Here is a 16154-nt window from a genome sequence, read left to right on the forward strand (position 1 = left end):
TATATGTATAACTGATTCACTTTATTATAAAGCAGAAACTAAGACACCATTGTAAAGCAATTATATTCCAATAAAGATATTAAAAATAAATAAAAATCCTACCTATTATAGCTAATCAACTAAAAAGTTAAGAACTTTGTCAGTCATTTATAATACTAATATTTCACTTCATGTAATAGTTTATTTCCCAAAATGCCTTGAATTTCAGTAGAACAGTATAAGAGTAGGTGTTAATATATGAAAAGGGATTTCAGCATTTTTGTGAGAGAACTGAAAGGATTTGGGGAAAGTGGGGAGCAGATGATAGAGATTTGGGGTACTGAAGAAAAAAATTACTCAAGATGAAAAAACATCAAATGGAAAATATATCTAGAGAGAGGAAATTCTTAATGAAATGTTTGGAGAAATCTTCAAGAAAGGAAAGTTTAGAAATCAGATTTTGTCTCAAGAAGTTGTATTTGGAAAGAGATTTTTCATAAGGAGTGTGCCTTTTGAAGGTTATAAAGTTCAGTGTGAGCACTCAAGTATGTATTTGTGTCTGCTTTCATTGAGTTATTTTAGGAGTTGAGTTGGGGACTGTGGTATCCCTAACACCGTTTCCTACTGTAATCACCCTCCTCACTGTTGTGAACATCCAGAGAGGATATAACTTGTGTTGTTCAAAGTGCTCTGTCAAGACCCTACAAGTCAGACATTCTCCAGTGACTTAAGAAGGCAGTGCCGTTGGGTGAAGACCCAGGAAATAATTGTTGACCCTCGACTCCCAACTTGTGGTTTTTTGTAGTCTCAGCACCTGGGGCCCATAGTGTAGGAACTTGATGTTAGATGGGGGAAAGGGACAGTAGAGTAGGTTTTCTGCCTGAGCACACAGGCAAAGTTTTATTTTCTGTTAAACTCCACCTGAATCCAGATGTGTTCTCATTGAAAACAAATGGAGATAACAATTTGGGGCTCAGAAGGAGAATAGAAGTTACAAAAGGATAACTCAGTGAAGTACACATTCCACTGAACTCTATCTTTAAAACATTACCCATAGTTGGAGAGTTTTTAGTTTTTAACTTACTTGACTTCTCAAAAGCATTCAGTATTGCCAGCCTCCCTCCATATTTGCTCATTTTTCCTTTTTTTTTTCGATAATAACTTTGCATGGAAGCAAGGTGGTTGTTACTGATATCTCTGTTGGATGGGGATGTGGATGGAGTTTTGGCAACTTTTTGTATTTTCTTAGTTTAAAGGTACCTCTTACATTGCTACAGTGAAGCACTCTTTCTTTTATGTATAGTACTTTTTTACCTGCTACTTTGAAACTCTTATGCGTCATTAGCGACCTTCTCTTCAGCCATTCCTTTTTTCCTACCTCTGCACCTTCACGGACACTTCCTGCCTCTTTTTCCCCAGGAAATGAATTCCTGCTGAGACTTCAGTCTCTGATCTCATGTCCTTTCCAAGGCCCTTCTTTTCAACTCTGTAGTACCAATGCTGTGATCTTTTAGGCCTCAGACATATTTTAGTATGTCCTTACTTAGGGTAGTACCTTCTCTCTCTGGCTGTGAATCCTTGGTAATATCTCTAATCCACTACCATTAGGAAAGATGCACATTCTTATCTCTTTTGCAGACATCCTACATGTCTGCTCTCTTATACAGGACTGACTTGGTTGGTCATGAAGTTTATTTCTACGTTTTTAACTGATAAACACTCCATTTGGGACATTAGCTAATTTTTCTTTGATTATTCCTTTTCTTCCTCATTCACTACTACTTTTATAGTTTCTTCTATTTTCTCAATGAGAACTAGCCTCCAAGTACATTGTAACTTAGAATAGAAAACTTATAAAATTATCCCCTATGTTTAGCAACAAACTCAGGTTTCTAACATTCACTTATGGTTCTGACTCTCAAGTATTGATTTGATTTCTTTTTTATTTGTTTCTTATGCTCATATATATCTGCATTTTTTTCAGCTGCCTACTGAATCACTCTTCTATCGTGCCGTACTTCAGGATATTATTAAAGATTGTTATGGCATCACCAAATGGTATGATGATTTCATTTCAATAAGAATAACTATCCTGTATTATAAGTGAAGTGACTTTTAGTTTTCAGGTGAATTCATTCAGGGTCATTGTTATTAGTAGAAGAAGCTTTGAATTTGAGCGTGATTTCAGTAAGTAACAAAGAACTATGCAGCAACCGTATCTTAGGTTAATCATTATTAAAGTAAGGGTTCTAATGATTCACTTTTGTCCTGAAAGGTTGTTGTGATGATAAAGAAATATATGTAAAATGTACTTCAGAATTTGAGAAATATTGAAATGTTATATGTAAGTAATTCAGTGAATATAATATTATAATATGAGCAGAGGTTATATTTAAAATATTTCACAACCACTACAGCATAAACACTTAACTAATTAGAACAGATACCAATCTTAAATAGCCAGTGTGGCCATTCATGTCTCTACTGGTAGAATAGTAGCCTTGCATATGTTTTGTTTCTGTTTTTCCCAGATAATGGCTGCCTATACAGAAAGGCAAGGATTAGGAGAATTTTTCATAATATTTGGTTTAACAACTGCCATACTCAAGCATACATCCGCAGTCCCTTCAAGTTTCATGAATGTTTCTTCGTACTAGTTATCGTTTTAGGATTCTGATTGCCATTTCGTTATAATAGGATTATTCTTCAAACTAAAATAGGGTAGTTTTCAAGTTCTCAAAAACAAATCCAAACTTATTAACAGAAATAGAAGCTATTTTCAGATTAGGTATAATTTCTCTAAGAAAAATAGCCTATTTTTTTACTAAAAGAAATTATGACATACAAATATCTACATATACCATTGATTTTTTTTTTTGGTGGTACGCGGGCCTCTCACTGTTGTGGCCTCTCCCGTTGCGGAGCACAGGTTCCAGATGCTCAGGCTCAGCGGCCATGGCTCACGGGCCCATCCGCTCAGCAGCATGTGGGATCTTCCTGGACCGGGGCACGAACCCGTGTCCCCTGCATCGGCCGGCGGACTCTCAACCACTGCGCCATCAGGGAAGCCCAATATACCATTGATTTTAATTGTCATTTCTATGTAGATAACTCCCAAATCTGTGTCCCTATCTCCATTCTCTTTTCCATATATTAATCTTCAAAATGTCTGAAAGTGAATTTCTCATGGTTTCCTGAAAACTGGTTCCTTTCTCTAAACTCACCCCAAGATGCTAACCTTGTTGGAAAAAGTCACAAAATTGTGCAAATTCATGTCTACTCAAATATTGACTGCCTGCCTTCCTTTAAGACCTCAAATCTGTTCATTACTGTGTTTGTTGTTCTCTTGATGACCACTTAAGATCATCTACACCCTTTTCTGAACATTTCTTCTCACTTAAAAATTCAAACCTCTCCAATCCTCCACATTCCTGCCTGCCTTTATTACTCAGTAGATGTTATTTAAAACTTCTTTGATTCCAGATCTTTATTGAGCTTTCAGCCATATTTGATCATGTAATAATTGTTTTCTCCAAACTCTCGTCCTCATTGTCTTCCATTAAGCTGCATTCCTCTAAGTTTCCTTTTCCTACCTTGAACTCTCATCTGTCTTCTGTAAGCATTTTTCTTCTTACTCATCCCCTTGGTATATCCAGAAATTCTCTAGTGTTTTATACTTAGCTGCTCTCTCTTTATATTTCCTCTTTCTCTTAACAGTTACCCTCACAACAAATAACTTAAATCATGTATCCAGCTCCTACGTCTTTTTTGAAGTTCAAATCTCTATTTCTCAATATAGAGCAACAGCTTCTGAACAGCCTCACTTAAGTACCTTAAGCACCTTAAAAATAAACCAGATTCAGCCACAGCCAAAAAACAAAGTCAGTTTCCCACCAATTCTGTTCCTCTTTCTTCTGTCTCTTGACTTCTTTTGTCATTTCTGGGGAATTGCATGACCATTATCAAGCTTTAGAAGTCTTAAAATCATATTTGATTCTTTTCTTTTCTCATCATCAAACCACACATTCTAATTAGTTGCCAAGACTTGCACATGTTATATTTTTTAACCCAGTGGTTGTTCATTGTGGGGCAGGCAGCCTATCAGGTTCTGAATGCATAGGATGTAGTGTCCACACAGGAGTCTTCCATGTTCTAGTCAGGATGGCATGTGCAGAAACCAAAAAAATGATAGAAACCTGTTTCCAGTAACAGCAGACTAAGTAATTAGGGCTAACCCTCCTTCTGAGAAAAACTAAAAATGCTAGAGATGTGTATATATGCAAGTGTGTGGTGTGTGTGTGTACAAGTATGTGTGTTTGTGTGTATGCAAGTATGTGTGTAGTTAAATTTGTTATTAATTGGTTTGAGAACATCAGAGACTATCAAGGAAATTAAAAATTACACAGCAAATATCTAGGAGAAGATGGAAACCAAGAGAAATGAAGCCAGCTTTTAGGGCTTCATTTTCCCCCAGATGCCATTTCTTAACTACGGAAAAGGGGAATTCCCTGGCAGTCCAGCGGTTAGGACTCAGCGCTTTCACTGCCCAGGCGCGGGTTCAACCCCTGGCCGGGGAACTAAGATCCCGAAGCCGCACGGCTTGGCCCAGCCAAATTAAAAAAAAATTAAATTAAACAGCAATAACAACAACAAAAAAGAATGATCAATAGCAGCAATGTTTATGAGAGCAAAAGTCTAGGAATGAAAATTTCATTAATAGGAGAATGGATAAACTGTTGTGGAATACTGTGCCATAGTGAAAATGTATGAATTACAACTACATGCATCCAAGTGGATGAATGTTGTGAATCTAAACGCTATAGAAAAATCCGTATATAATTTGGAAACAAGCACAAACGGTATAATTAATTCAGGAATGTAAATATGTGGTAAACAATCAAGAAAAGCATAAGAATGATAAACACAAGCAATATTCAGTGGTATAGTATCCTATGGGAGGGAGGACAACTGAGTGGACAAAGTGATGAGGTGGGGAAGATCAGGGGCACATAGGAATTTCTAGAGACTGTTAATGTTCGATTTCTCAAGTTTGGTGTTGCATATAAGTGTTCATTTTATTGACATTCTTTACACCTTATACATAGTATTTTGTAAATACTTGTTTGTGTTCAACAGCAGTGAAATTATAATCTCATTTCAGGCAACACCCCAGGGTTAGTTGAACTACATATTATACTCCTAGTATCTGTTACAGTCACCTCATTATAGTAATAAGGAAAATTAAGATAAAGTGGTTAAAAGCTTGTCTTAAGTCATACAGCCTAAAAGAACCAGAGCTAGGACCAAATTCATAGTCCACAAAAGTTTTCTTTTTGCTGTCCCATGCTTCTTTTTAGTTTAAATTCTTTGGGATATTTTTAATATGAGTGGAGTTATAGGTCTCCTTGTATTAGCCTTGTTAACAAGATTAACTTGATTGGAATCTCTGACCAGCAAGATTACTAAAGACAGAAAATAAGATCACTGAATTATTTCTTCTGCATTTTGTTTAGCTTTTCTTGCTAATTAAATAAATTGTCTTCAAGTGATATACTGTTTCAGACTACTTGAAATATTATTCTGAAAGTTTCTTTAAGTTTAATTGTTTATATAACATAAGATTAGAAGTAAACTTTTTTCATGGACTTAAAAACTGTAGCATTTTTACTCTATTGTAATTGTGAATCCGCATTTAACACTTATGTTAAAACTCAATAATTTACATAATTTTTAAAATGTTATAATTAGTCCTTATCTGGAAACTTTCTAAGGGAATAAAATGCCAAAGAAAGCATTTAATGGGATATGGGATAAAAATCCTTTAGAACACTTCAAAAGAGAGCAGAGAAATTGATGTGTATACTTTACTTACTTTATTATTCTCTTTCATAATGAGTACTGTAAACAGCTGTAGAAGAAATACATAAATTTTTATGAATTAGTTTAACTTTCATTTTGATTTTGCAGTGATCAAATAGGTATGTGAAAAACCAGATCATGAAAACTGGCTCACCAAATTAAAGCTACTTATTTAGTCCATAATGTGTGGTCAGATTTTCAGGTCTGTATCTTTTAAATTGAAGAGTATTTTGAAGATTTTTGTAACTTCATTAAGTGATTGCCATTTTCAGCAAAATTTTATGTTAAGTCTTAAGAAATACTTTAAGGTCCTTTAAGTCTTTCAGTAGGTATTAGCGTAAAAAACACAGTAAATAACTTCATAAATATTTTCTGATGATGGAGAAACTGAACTTTGATACTTTCTGTCCTTCATGTGCTTATTTTTATTTAGTATATGTCTACTTTACCTTTTCCTATAATTTCCTAAACTAATGTTGCTTCTTTGGAAAATGCTACAAGGAAACCATGTTCTTACAATTGTATTTTGGGGAAAGCATGTGGGTGGTGTTGGATTCACTTGAGTAGAATTTTAATTAGATCTAGTGCATTCACTTTTATTAAAAGAAAGAATACTGATTCCTTTTTAGCATGCTAACCGTGCTTTATTCTGACAGAGGGCCCCCTTTTAATCTGTTCTTCGAGTCCCATCATTTATCTTTCAGAAACAGTTATGTCACTTTCCTCACTTCAAAATGTTTGATAATTTCTCTTCTTTATACTCAAAAACTAAAATATCCTTATTATGGCCTTCAAGGCCATTTCTAAGGTGCCACTAATGTCCTTTCCAGACTAATTCACCACCCCATTCTTCCTTCTCTGCACCTCAAGCAGCTGCCCATGCACACTGTTTGTACACTGGATTATTCATCATTTCCATGCAATTATTTTTGGACCTCGTATGCTTCCTTGGAGCTCCTTTGCCTACCTGAAATATTCTCCTCCCCATTTCTGCATCTTTTCTTTCCCTGACCTCTGGCAGGTGAAATCCTAGGCATTCTTTAAAACCCAGTTTGGAAGACACCTCTGGTACCTTTCTCTTCTCCGCCTCACTCTCTCCTCCCATAGTACTTAGTCTGGGATTCACTGCTCTTATTGAATCTAAATGTACAATGAGTTGTTTGTGTCTGCTCCTCTGCCACCTGGTGAGCCCTGGTGGCCAGTTTTCAGCTTTATTAATTGAAGTCGTCTATCATAGTGGTTAAGAGCACAGATTCTGAAAATCCTCTTTGGAACCATTTTCCCGTCCAACTACTATCCCATATCTGTTCTTTCCTTTACTGGAAAACTCCTTGAAAGTGCTGCCAGTTTCTTTCCCATTTCACTTGAATTCCAATCAGACCTTACTTCCATCACTCCAGCAAACTCCCCTTTTCAGGGGCACTAATGACCCCATGTGGCTAAATCTCCTGGTCAGTTCTCAATCCTCAACTTACTTAGCCTGCCATACGTATTTCACACAATCTACCACTTTTTACTTTCATGTGCTAGAGAAAGTCCCTCATAAGATAGTCACCTTTTTCTTTTTTTTTTTTTCCAGTTTATTTTGCTGACTCCTCTTCCTCTTTCAGACCTCTCATTTTTGGAGTGCTTTTTTCTATCAGTTCCTACTACCTAGGTGATCTCATCATGTCTCATGGCTTTCAGTACCATTTATATGCTGGTGAATCTCAAATCTAGAGTCCAGTTAATAACAAGCGTATTCTTCTAGTTGCTCAGGCCAGGATAACTTTGACCTCTCTCTCTCACACTGCCTGGATCCAGTCCTTCAACAATTTTATAGTCTGTCTAATTAAATATATCTAAAATTCTACCACTTCTTAACCATCCTCAGGGCCACCACCCTGGTCAAAGCCACCATCATCTCTCATGTAGATTATTGTAATAACCTCCTAATTGGTCTTCCTGCTTCTATTTTTGCCCCCTAGAGTCTGTTCTCCACACAGTAGCCACAGTGATCCTGTTAATATTTTTAAGTGAGATCTTGCTCACTGTCTTCCCATGGTTTCTTATTCACTTGGAAGTAAAGCTAATATTTTCACTATGACCTACAAAGCCTTATATGATGGAGCTACTCATTATCTCGCTGATCTCATTTCTACTATTTTCCCGTTTAATGTCTGTACTGCTTTCCTTGGTATTACTTGAAAATACCAGGAACACTTTCTACCCCAGAGCCTTGCCACATAATGTGTCCTCTGCCTGGAATGCTCCTCACCAGATATCCACATGGCTAGTTCACTCTCTTTCTTTAGTTCTTTACTCAAAATTATCATCTCTATGATATCCACCATCACTCCTCTCTAACATTTCTTATCTGCTTTCTCTCCTCTGTCATCAGCTTCTCATTAGCTCATATTGCCATACAGTTAGTCCCCTACATACGAACGAGTTCTGTTCCAAGAGTGTGTTTCTAAGTCCAGTTTGTGCGTAATTGCAACAAAGTTAGCCTGGGTACCCAACTAACACAGTTGGCTATATAGTACTGTACTATATAATAGGCTTATAATACTTTCCACACAAATATACATAAAAAACAAACAAACACAAAAAATAAAACATTGTTAATCTTACTGTACAGTACCTTGAAAAGCACAGTAGTACAGTACGACAGCTGGCATCCAGGGGCTGGCATCGAGTGAACAGGAAAGAAGAGTTACTGACTGGAGGAGGGAGAGGAGGTGGGAGATGGTAGAGCTGAAGGATCATCACAATGGGAGACAGAGGGCGAGCTGCAGTTTTACTCACGCCTGGCGTTGATGGCACAGGTTCTGGTTCCTTGCTGGATTCAATTCTATCTACCCTCTTGAAAAAATGATCCAGTGATGTCTGAGTAGTAGCTCTTTCTTTCTCGTCCTAGAAGACATTATAGGAATGGATCGCATTCTGAACAGCTGATGCAACCTTTGTGTACCATTCTACATTCAGTTCCTGTGCCTCAGAAACGGTAACAGTGTCTCCTCAAATAAAGAAAATCCCCTTGCGTTCCCTGCGACGTGAATCTCTTCAGTTCTTCAGTTACTTCTTCTTCCTCTTGTCACTCCACTCTCGATTATTTTCCCCTTTGTTTCCATCATTATCGCTTGGCGCTTCTTAGCAGTACCAGCTACATCACCGCTGCTTTTACACTTGCTTCTGGACATCCTGGGCTTGTAATAAAGATACTGTACTACTGTACTCTATACAGTACTGTATAGTAAAATACACAAAAGCACAACCACTTGTAGAGGATTCACGCACATGACAATGTACGCCAGACACATGAACTAACTTACGTGATTGGACAGGCAGACTCACGTTCAACTCTTTATCGTTTGGTCATGTGACAACCACCACATAGTAGATAGTTTTAGGATATAGAATCAGAAAGAAGTTTTGTTTGGCGTGGGGATTTCGGTTTGCTTGCTTGGTTTTTTCAGACAGAGAAACTTGAGCATTTTCCGATGATAAGAGTAAAGACTCAGTGAGTAAAGAGAAGTTGAAGATACACCAGAGGAGGCAGAACAAGATGGCATCCAGATCCCTGATCTTAGGCATTTTCTTACAGAAAGCAATTATATTAACTATATTAATTATATTAACTAACAGAGAGAAGGATTTCTGTTTATCTTCACACACGTCAGCAAAAATTAAGACTGCAGTGATTCTGTGGTGTCATAATGTATAACTGTAAAAGGTAGACTCCAAATCTTTAGCGTTAAATAATGAGAAAAATGCAATAGGCACTTACTAAAAATTAAAATTAAAAATGGCATTGCCCCATATTCCATTCGTTAACGGTCCTATTCTTTGCTTTTACTTTCTATATAGGTAAGTTTTGAGATTTTTTTTGCACCTGTCTCTTGTTTCTTAATTACTAGAATTGCAGTATTTACCCTTAAAACTATAGACCCTCCTAAAGTCTGATGAGTGAAATATTCTTTTTCTTGTAGCTGCAAAAGAGCAGACTGCATTCTACATCATAAACTCTCTTTACAGCTATTATTTTTAAGAAGGTTGATTTGTAAGACACCCAGACTTTAGAGATTAGTGCCATGTCCTGCAAAAGTAACCTTTTACCTCCTAAAGTTCTAAAAGCCTGATTCATTATACTAAATCTTGTGTTGCTTTGGTAATAACATTTAAATTGACATTCTGTTTCCTGTAAAATATACTTTTTTTTTCTTAAACCAAAATGGACTTGTTGGTACTTCCCTTCTCCTTCTATACTGTGAAAGTAATAAAACCATTTTTTTCTGAATTTTTTAACAACAGCACTCTATTTTTAAATACAGTCTTACATAGAACCAAATAAATTTAATAAATTTTAGAAAAGGACTTATTTCTTACACAATTATCCTTTTCATATTTTATGGAAAATTGTAACCCTTTAAAAGTACCTCTTTGGAGTCCTTAAGGAGAACAGTTTTAAAAAAAATTGTTGTAACCTATTTCTGTATTTTACATGTTGGCCTAATTTTAGTATGTTACTTTTGTAATTTTATCATTTGTTTTATCAGTTGCTGTTCGCAGTACTGTTGGAAACTGAGACATTTTGAAACTTAATTCCTCCTCTAAGAAAGCTTACCCTAGTCCATTCCAGCAGCTAAAGCACTCCCTACTCTGTGCTGTATTCTGAGCACCATCTTGTGCTTATCACATTGAATTATAGCATTTGTTCACCTGTCTTCCTTTATAAACTGTGGATGATTCTACCCCTAGAACCCAGCACAATAACAGGAAAATGACCTCCATTCACTGATTGTTTGTCAGACACTGAGCCAAGCATGGTACATACATAGACTCTCATCTTCAACCTTCTACTGCTGAACAAGGAGAGGCAAAGAGAGGTTTTTAAGTGGTAAATACGTGGTAGAGCAAGGAATCACACTTATTTCACTCTTGAGTTCACATGGAGTCTGCCTATTTCTGTTTGTCTATAACACAGATGTAGACATTCTTCATTTGCAGTTTAACAATATCAAGTATAAATCCTGTTGAAGAATTGTGCCAGAGTTAATATTTAATAGTAGTTAATATCCCAGACTCTGAAGCCAGACTTCCTGAATTCAAACTGTGGGCAGTTTACTTAACCTCTCTGTTCTTTAGTTTCACCATCTTTAAAATGGGGATAATAGTGGGACCTACCACATGGAGTAGTAGTAAGGATTAAATAAGTAAATGCAGCAAAGGACTTAGAGGTCCTGGCACATTGTAAACATGAAATAAATACTAACTGTTATTATTTGTTTTGTTTACATTGCACTATTCCTTATATATTTGTTCAGTAGTTCTCTCTATATATATTTTAAATCACATTTGATTATTTGTATAGTTAAGCCTGCCTTCCTAACTCTACTTGATTAGCAGATAGATCTATTTACTGTATTAACGCATTTCATGTTATAGTCTGACTAGATGTTTTCGTTTCTACAAGCTGCAAGAGATATTTATTTAATTATTTAATCCATTTATTGAGATCCTGCTATATTGGAGCATCTATGCTAGGCACAGGGGATATGGTCATGAGCAAAACAGGTGGAAACTCTGCTCTCCAGCTGCTCAGAGCAGTGATCTCAAACATATTTTTAAATTTCACATCTCTGTCAATAAACATTCTTGAGCATGCACCCCCAAAATGAATACTTAATTATTTGTAAGTGATATATGTGTCTTTCTACTAGTCTATTGTATAGATTTTTAAATAAACTGAAAAATTGAAAGTAAAAAGGTAAAGATAAATAGAAATTAAAATTCTAATATTCTCTTTCCCTTGGGGTGTGTTCACCCCTCTTTGGAGTCCACTGACTTAAAATAAAGACAGACACTCAGAGAAACAAAAAAGAGTAAGCATGTGAAGGAATAGTTCTCTGTGTCAGGAGCCTAACTTCATCTGGGAGGCCAGTGAAGACTTTCCTAAGGAAGCAACATTTAAGATAGGATCTGAAAGGATGAGTTTGGGATTCCCTAGGCAAAAAGATTAGGGGTGAAGTGTAACACAAATAGTGTTTATAGACAAAAGCATGATGTGTTCAAGAAACTAGAAAGACTGTCATTGTGAATGGAGAGGCAATGTCCTAGGAGTGTTAGAGAGGTTGTCAGAATGGACCAGGTGGTACAAGGCTTATTATATACTATGTTAAGCATTTAGATCTTAATTCTAAGAGTCATGGGAAATTCTGGAGGAATTTAAGGAGAAGTAACATGATCAGATAATCACCTTTCTAGTTCTATTTGGATGATATTTTTCTCCCTTACTGGTTGCTGCTAAAAACAGGTCCAAAATAGTATACCTCAACAAAGGATTTGAGGGACAAGTCTTATGTAGCAAATTATTGCTTAATACACTAAAAGTAATCTAATAATCATGTTGTGAGATTTTGTAACAGAAAAGGGGTAGTATATTCTGAAAAGAAAAAGTAAGACGAGGGCAAATAAAATTTTAAATGTTTCTCTTATTTTCAAGCAATCTGAAATACAAAACCCAGGAAACAAGTCGATACCACCTACACTTATACTGTCTACTGTCTTTAGCTTACAATGGTTAGCACTTTCCTGTGAGCTTCTCACTCTGGCTCTTTTAACTTTGTAATCGAAGAAAAATCCAAATGATAATTCCAATTATGATAAAAACAACAATCATGATAGCAAAAAAAACAACTCACATGGTGGCACAGTTGTGAGCACCTTACGTGTGTTACCTAATTTCATCCTCACAGTGACTTTACAAAATTGGTACTATTAATATCCCATTTTTATAAACAGGGAGCTAGTAGGTGATAGAGACAGACTGGAAGCTACACTCTTATCTACTGTGCTCTGCTTTCTCTCTTAAGCTACTCCATTAGGTGGTGATAGATGGTATAAAATAAGAACCAGGGGCTTCCCTGGTGGCGCAGTGGTTGAGAGTCCGCCTGCCAGTGCGGGGGACACGGGTTTGTGCCCCGGTCCGGGAGGATCCCGCATGCCGCGGAGCGGCTGGGCCTGTGGGCCATGGCCGCTGGGCTTGCGCGTCCGGAGCCTGTGCTCCGCAGCGGGAGAGACCACAACAGTGAGAGGCCCGCGTGCCGCAAAAAAAAAAAAAAAAAGAACCAAAATCACTATCTCATGGGAAAGAATTGCTTGCCCCTCTGGATTAAAAAATAATAATAATAAAAGTTTAAAAACCTTTTAATATGAGGAGCAGGAAGTTAATATTAAATGGCTTTTTTTCTTTTTCTGGCTACACAGTTTATCATTTCAATATACTGTGATACATAAGATGTCCATATCGATTATATGATATCTCTTATATATAAATGTGTAAGATCTGAGAATTACACAAAAACTAATAAAAAATATAATTTCTGTTTCCTGGAACCTATACCTTTTCAAATGACTATTATTTCAAAGCAGTTTTCTGAGCAGGAAAGTGGTAAATGAAACTGCTCTTCTAACAAAATAGCATGACAATGTAGGCAGGAGTGAAGGGACAAACATCAGCTTTAATTAGGAAGTAGCTGTAATAATTAGGACATGAGGTAATAGCAAGTGTAATTAAAGTGGCCATCTAGAAGTGGAGCTGAAGTTGTATATTTGAGGTATATTTCAATGGAAGAATTGGTAGAGCTTCGTGTCTGACTAAGCATAGGGATTAATATTTATACTGCCAAGAGTAAATGAGCTTTTATTCATTGTTTTTGATACTTGGAGGTGGTAAATTTTTTATTCTCTTGATTTTTACATTATACTTAAATACAACCAAAATTGTGAGATGTGATAGTCCAGCATTGCATTATTTAAATTTAAAACCATCTCATACTTTGTTTATGCTGTAATGAAAATCTGCAGGGCATAAATGAGATCAAGTCAGACCCTACTCAGCAGCATATGGTGCTTTTCCAATGGCTGGCATTGAAGTTCTGTTTGCATGGCTGTTGGATGTCACCACTATTAGCAGGTGTTGCCATGAAATGTGCACTGTAATGTTGAGCCAGTAAAGTGAAAATGTGCTTTGCAGCACAGTGGAACCTTTCGAAATACCTATAGTTCCCTTTAAAAATGAGACTTTTTTAATACTAAGTTTACAACTTCTTTCTCATAGTATTGTCTTCATAATATTGTCTTCCACTGTTGTATGGAATTCTCAAAAGCAGATCCCGAATATTTTTGTAATATGTAAACTAAAAGTGTTCACAAAAATATTACTACATTATTATCACATGTGGAGCTTGTGCCATATGCACAGAAGGTATTTAAAAATATTTCATGACTGAATTTAAAATCATCTATAATTTAAATTGGAAAAACTAAAGAGTGATTTAATTTTGTTTTGCAGTGATCGGCATGTTGGTAAAATTTATTCCAAATCCTCTTCCTTTCTGGATTATGTCAGAAAGTCTCTAAAGAAGCTTGGATTAGATGAGTCCAAGGTCAGTATATGATTACCCATTGTTTTTATAAGAAACAAGAGAACTTCTATGGGGTTATGAATTGAGATAATACAAAATTATTTGCCCTCTACTTTTGTCTTATTCATGAAAAACATCTAAATTATGTTGAAACCAAACTTCAGTTACCTTTATTCTAGTTCACCTTTTCTGTCAATATTATACAGATAGTTTGCTGTTGTACACCTCCAGAGTGATTCCCCTTTCAGGTTTATTCAAGTAAAACTGTGTCAATTTTCAAATCAAAATAGACTTAAAAAGCAAGAGCAAATGGGAATTGTAAGTACATCAGGAGACGATGGTTTTAATTTTAAACTGCATGTATTTAAAGGCTGTATAACCCATTAAAATTAAAAATCTTAAATTCAAAAACCCTTTGAATGGGAGAATCCTGGAAAGTGGTAATGTCATAGAAAGCCCAGGGTAATAATTGAGAACATATTGTTGAATACACAAAAGGTAAGCTGATGGACTAGTGGTAATAAGTAGTCTAACACTGAGAAAAAAATAACTCTCAACATGATTCAGATGAGTTATTAACTAAAATATTAAGTTGAATCTGGATCACTTTGGTATTTTGAATTGATTATAAATTGAAATAAAGAATAAAATAGTTGGTTAAGGAATGGTGATTAAGGTGGTTAAGGTTTCTTCTTGAAAGAGAAAAATTATACAGATATGGTTAAGTTATATCAAAGCCAGAGGGTATTATTATTTATTGTACCAATTATCCATTTACTCCCCAGTTGCTTTATTACTTAAAGCAATTAGACTGGTACGAATAAGTTTCCTCCTCTGTAAAATAGCTCTGAAAAAGCATTTCTAATTCATAGGATTTAAGAAAAATTAAATGAGGTAATAGACATAAAATGCTGAATACAATGTACATAGTAAGTGCTAACTAAATAATACTAGTTTTTATGATTCTTATCTTTGTATATGTACTACTTATAATAATACAATTGATATGACTCCTATAAACATTTTTATTTAGTCACCAAAATGAAGATCCTTCTAGTCTTGCATAAATAAGAATAGACAGTGTTATCTTAGTTATTTTATTTCTGTTTTTTAAAATATTTTTAATCAGACTGGTCTTCCTTCCAATTAGTCTTTCTTAATGCATATATTTACGTCATGTCTCAATTCCGCATCTTACATTTACTATCAGGAACACAACCTAAGCATAATTTTTACAAATATAGAGCTAAGTTTTTACTTAAACTAAAAATGTATTATCCTTTGTCAAAAACCAAACTGTAAAAATCCAGAAAGAGTGTTACTTATTTTTCGTGATGGCTTTCTCTTCCCAGGTTTGTCTCTAATAATAACCATAGTAAATGTTTCTTAATATGCTTATTATGTTACTGATTAGAATATTAATAATAGCTAATATTTACTAAGCACTTACTATATTATAGTTATTATGCTAAAGACATCATAACATTATCGCATTTACTCTTCACTAAAAGAGTAAGATACTATTATTATTCCCAATGTAATGATCTAGAAAGAGAGGCTTACAAAAAGGCAAGTCATTTTCTCAGCGTTGAAGAGCAAGTGGCAGAGCTGGAACTTGAACGCAGATTCAACTTACATCAGAACCTCCACTGTCAACCACCACTGTACTGAGAAGTGAAATTAAAAACAAAAGGAAAAAGACTAATGTAGCTAAGTATCACCATAAAATATCAGTCTTAAATGATTACCTTTATTAGTTAGTAAAGACAATTAATAGTGCCCTGCTGATTTTTCTCTTAAAACTATTTAAGTTCATTGAAAGATAAATATGTTGAATAAAATGGGTGAGGAAAAGAAAAGGAACAAGAAACCCAAGCTGGAAGGGGAGGAAAGTACAGAACCTAATAA

At 35.4% G+C, this 16154-nt stretch overlaps 1 protein-coding gene across 1 annotated transcript in view; it reads left to right on the forward strand.

Annotated features, from left to right (window-relative positions):
- Positions 1-16154, forward strand: part of METTL25 (methyltransferase like 25) — a 123535-nt gene that overhangs the window by 70961 nt on the left and 36420 nt on the right. The window contains exons 8-9 of the mRNA XM_060025320.1: positions 1964-2037; positions 14174-14267. Coding sequence (XP_059881303.1) covers positions 1964-2037; positions 14174-14267 — 168 coding nt within the window. The remainder of the gene's footprint in view (positions 1-1963; positions 2038-14173; positions 14268-16154) is intronic.

Source organism: Delphinus delphis, chromosome 11 (genome assembly GCF_949987515.2).
Source record: "Delphinus delphis chromosome 11, mDelDel1.2, whole genome shotgun sequence".
NCBI lineage: Eukaryota > Metazoa > Chordata > Mammalia > Artiodactyla > Delphinidae > Delphinus > Delphinus delphis.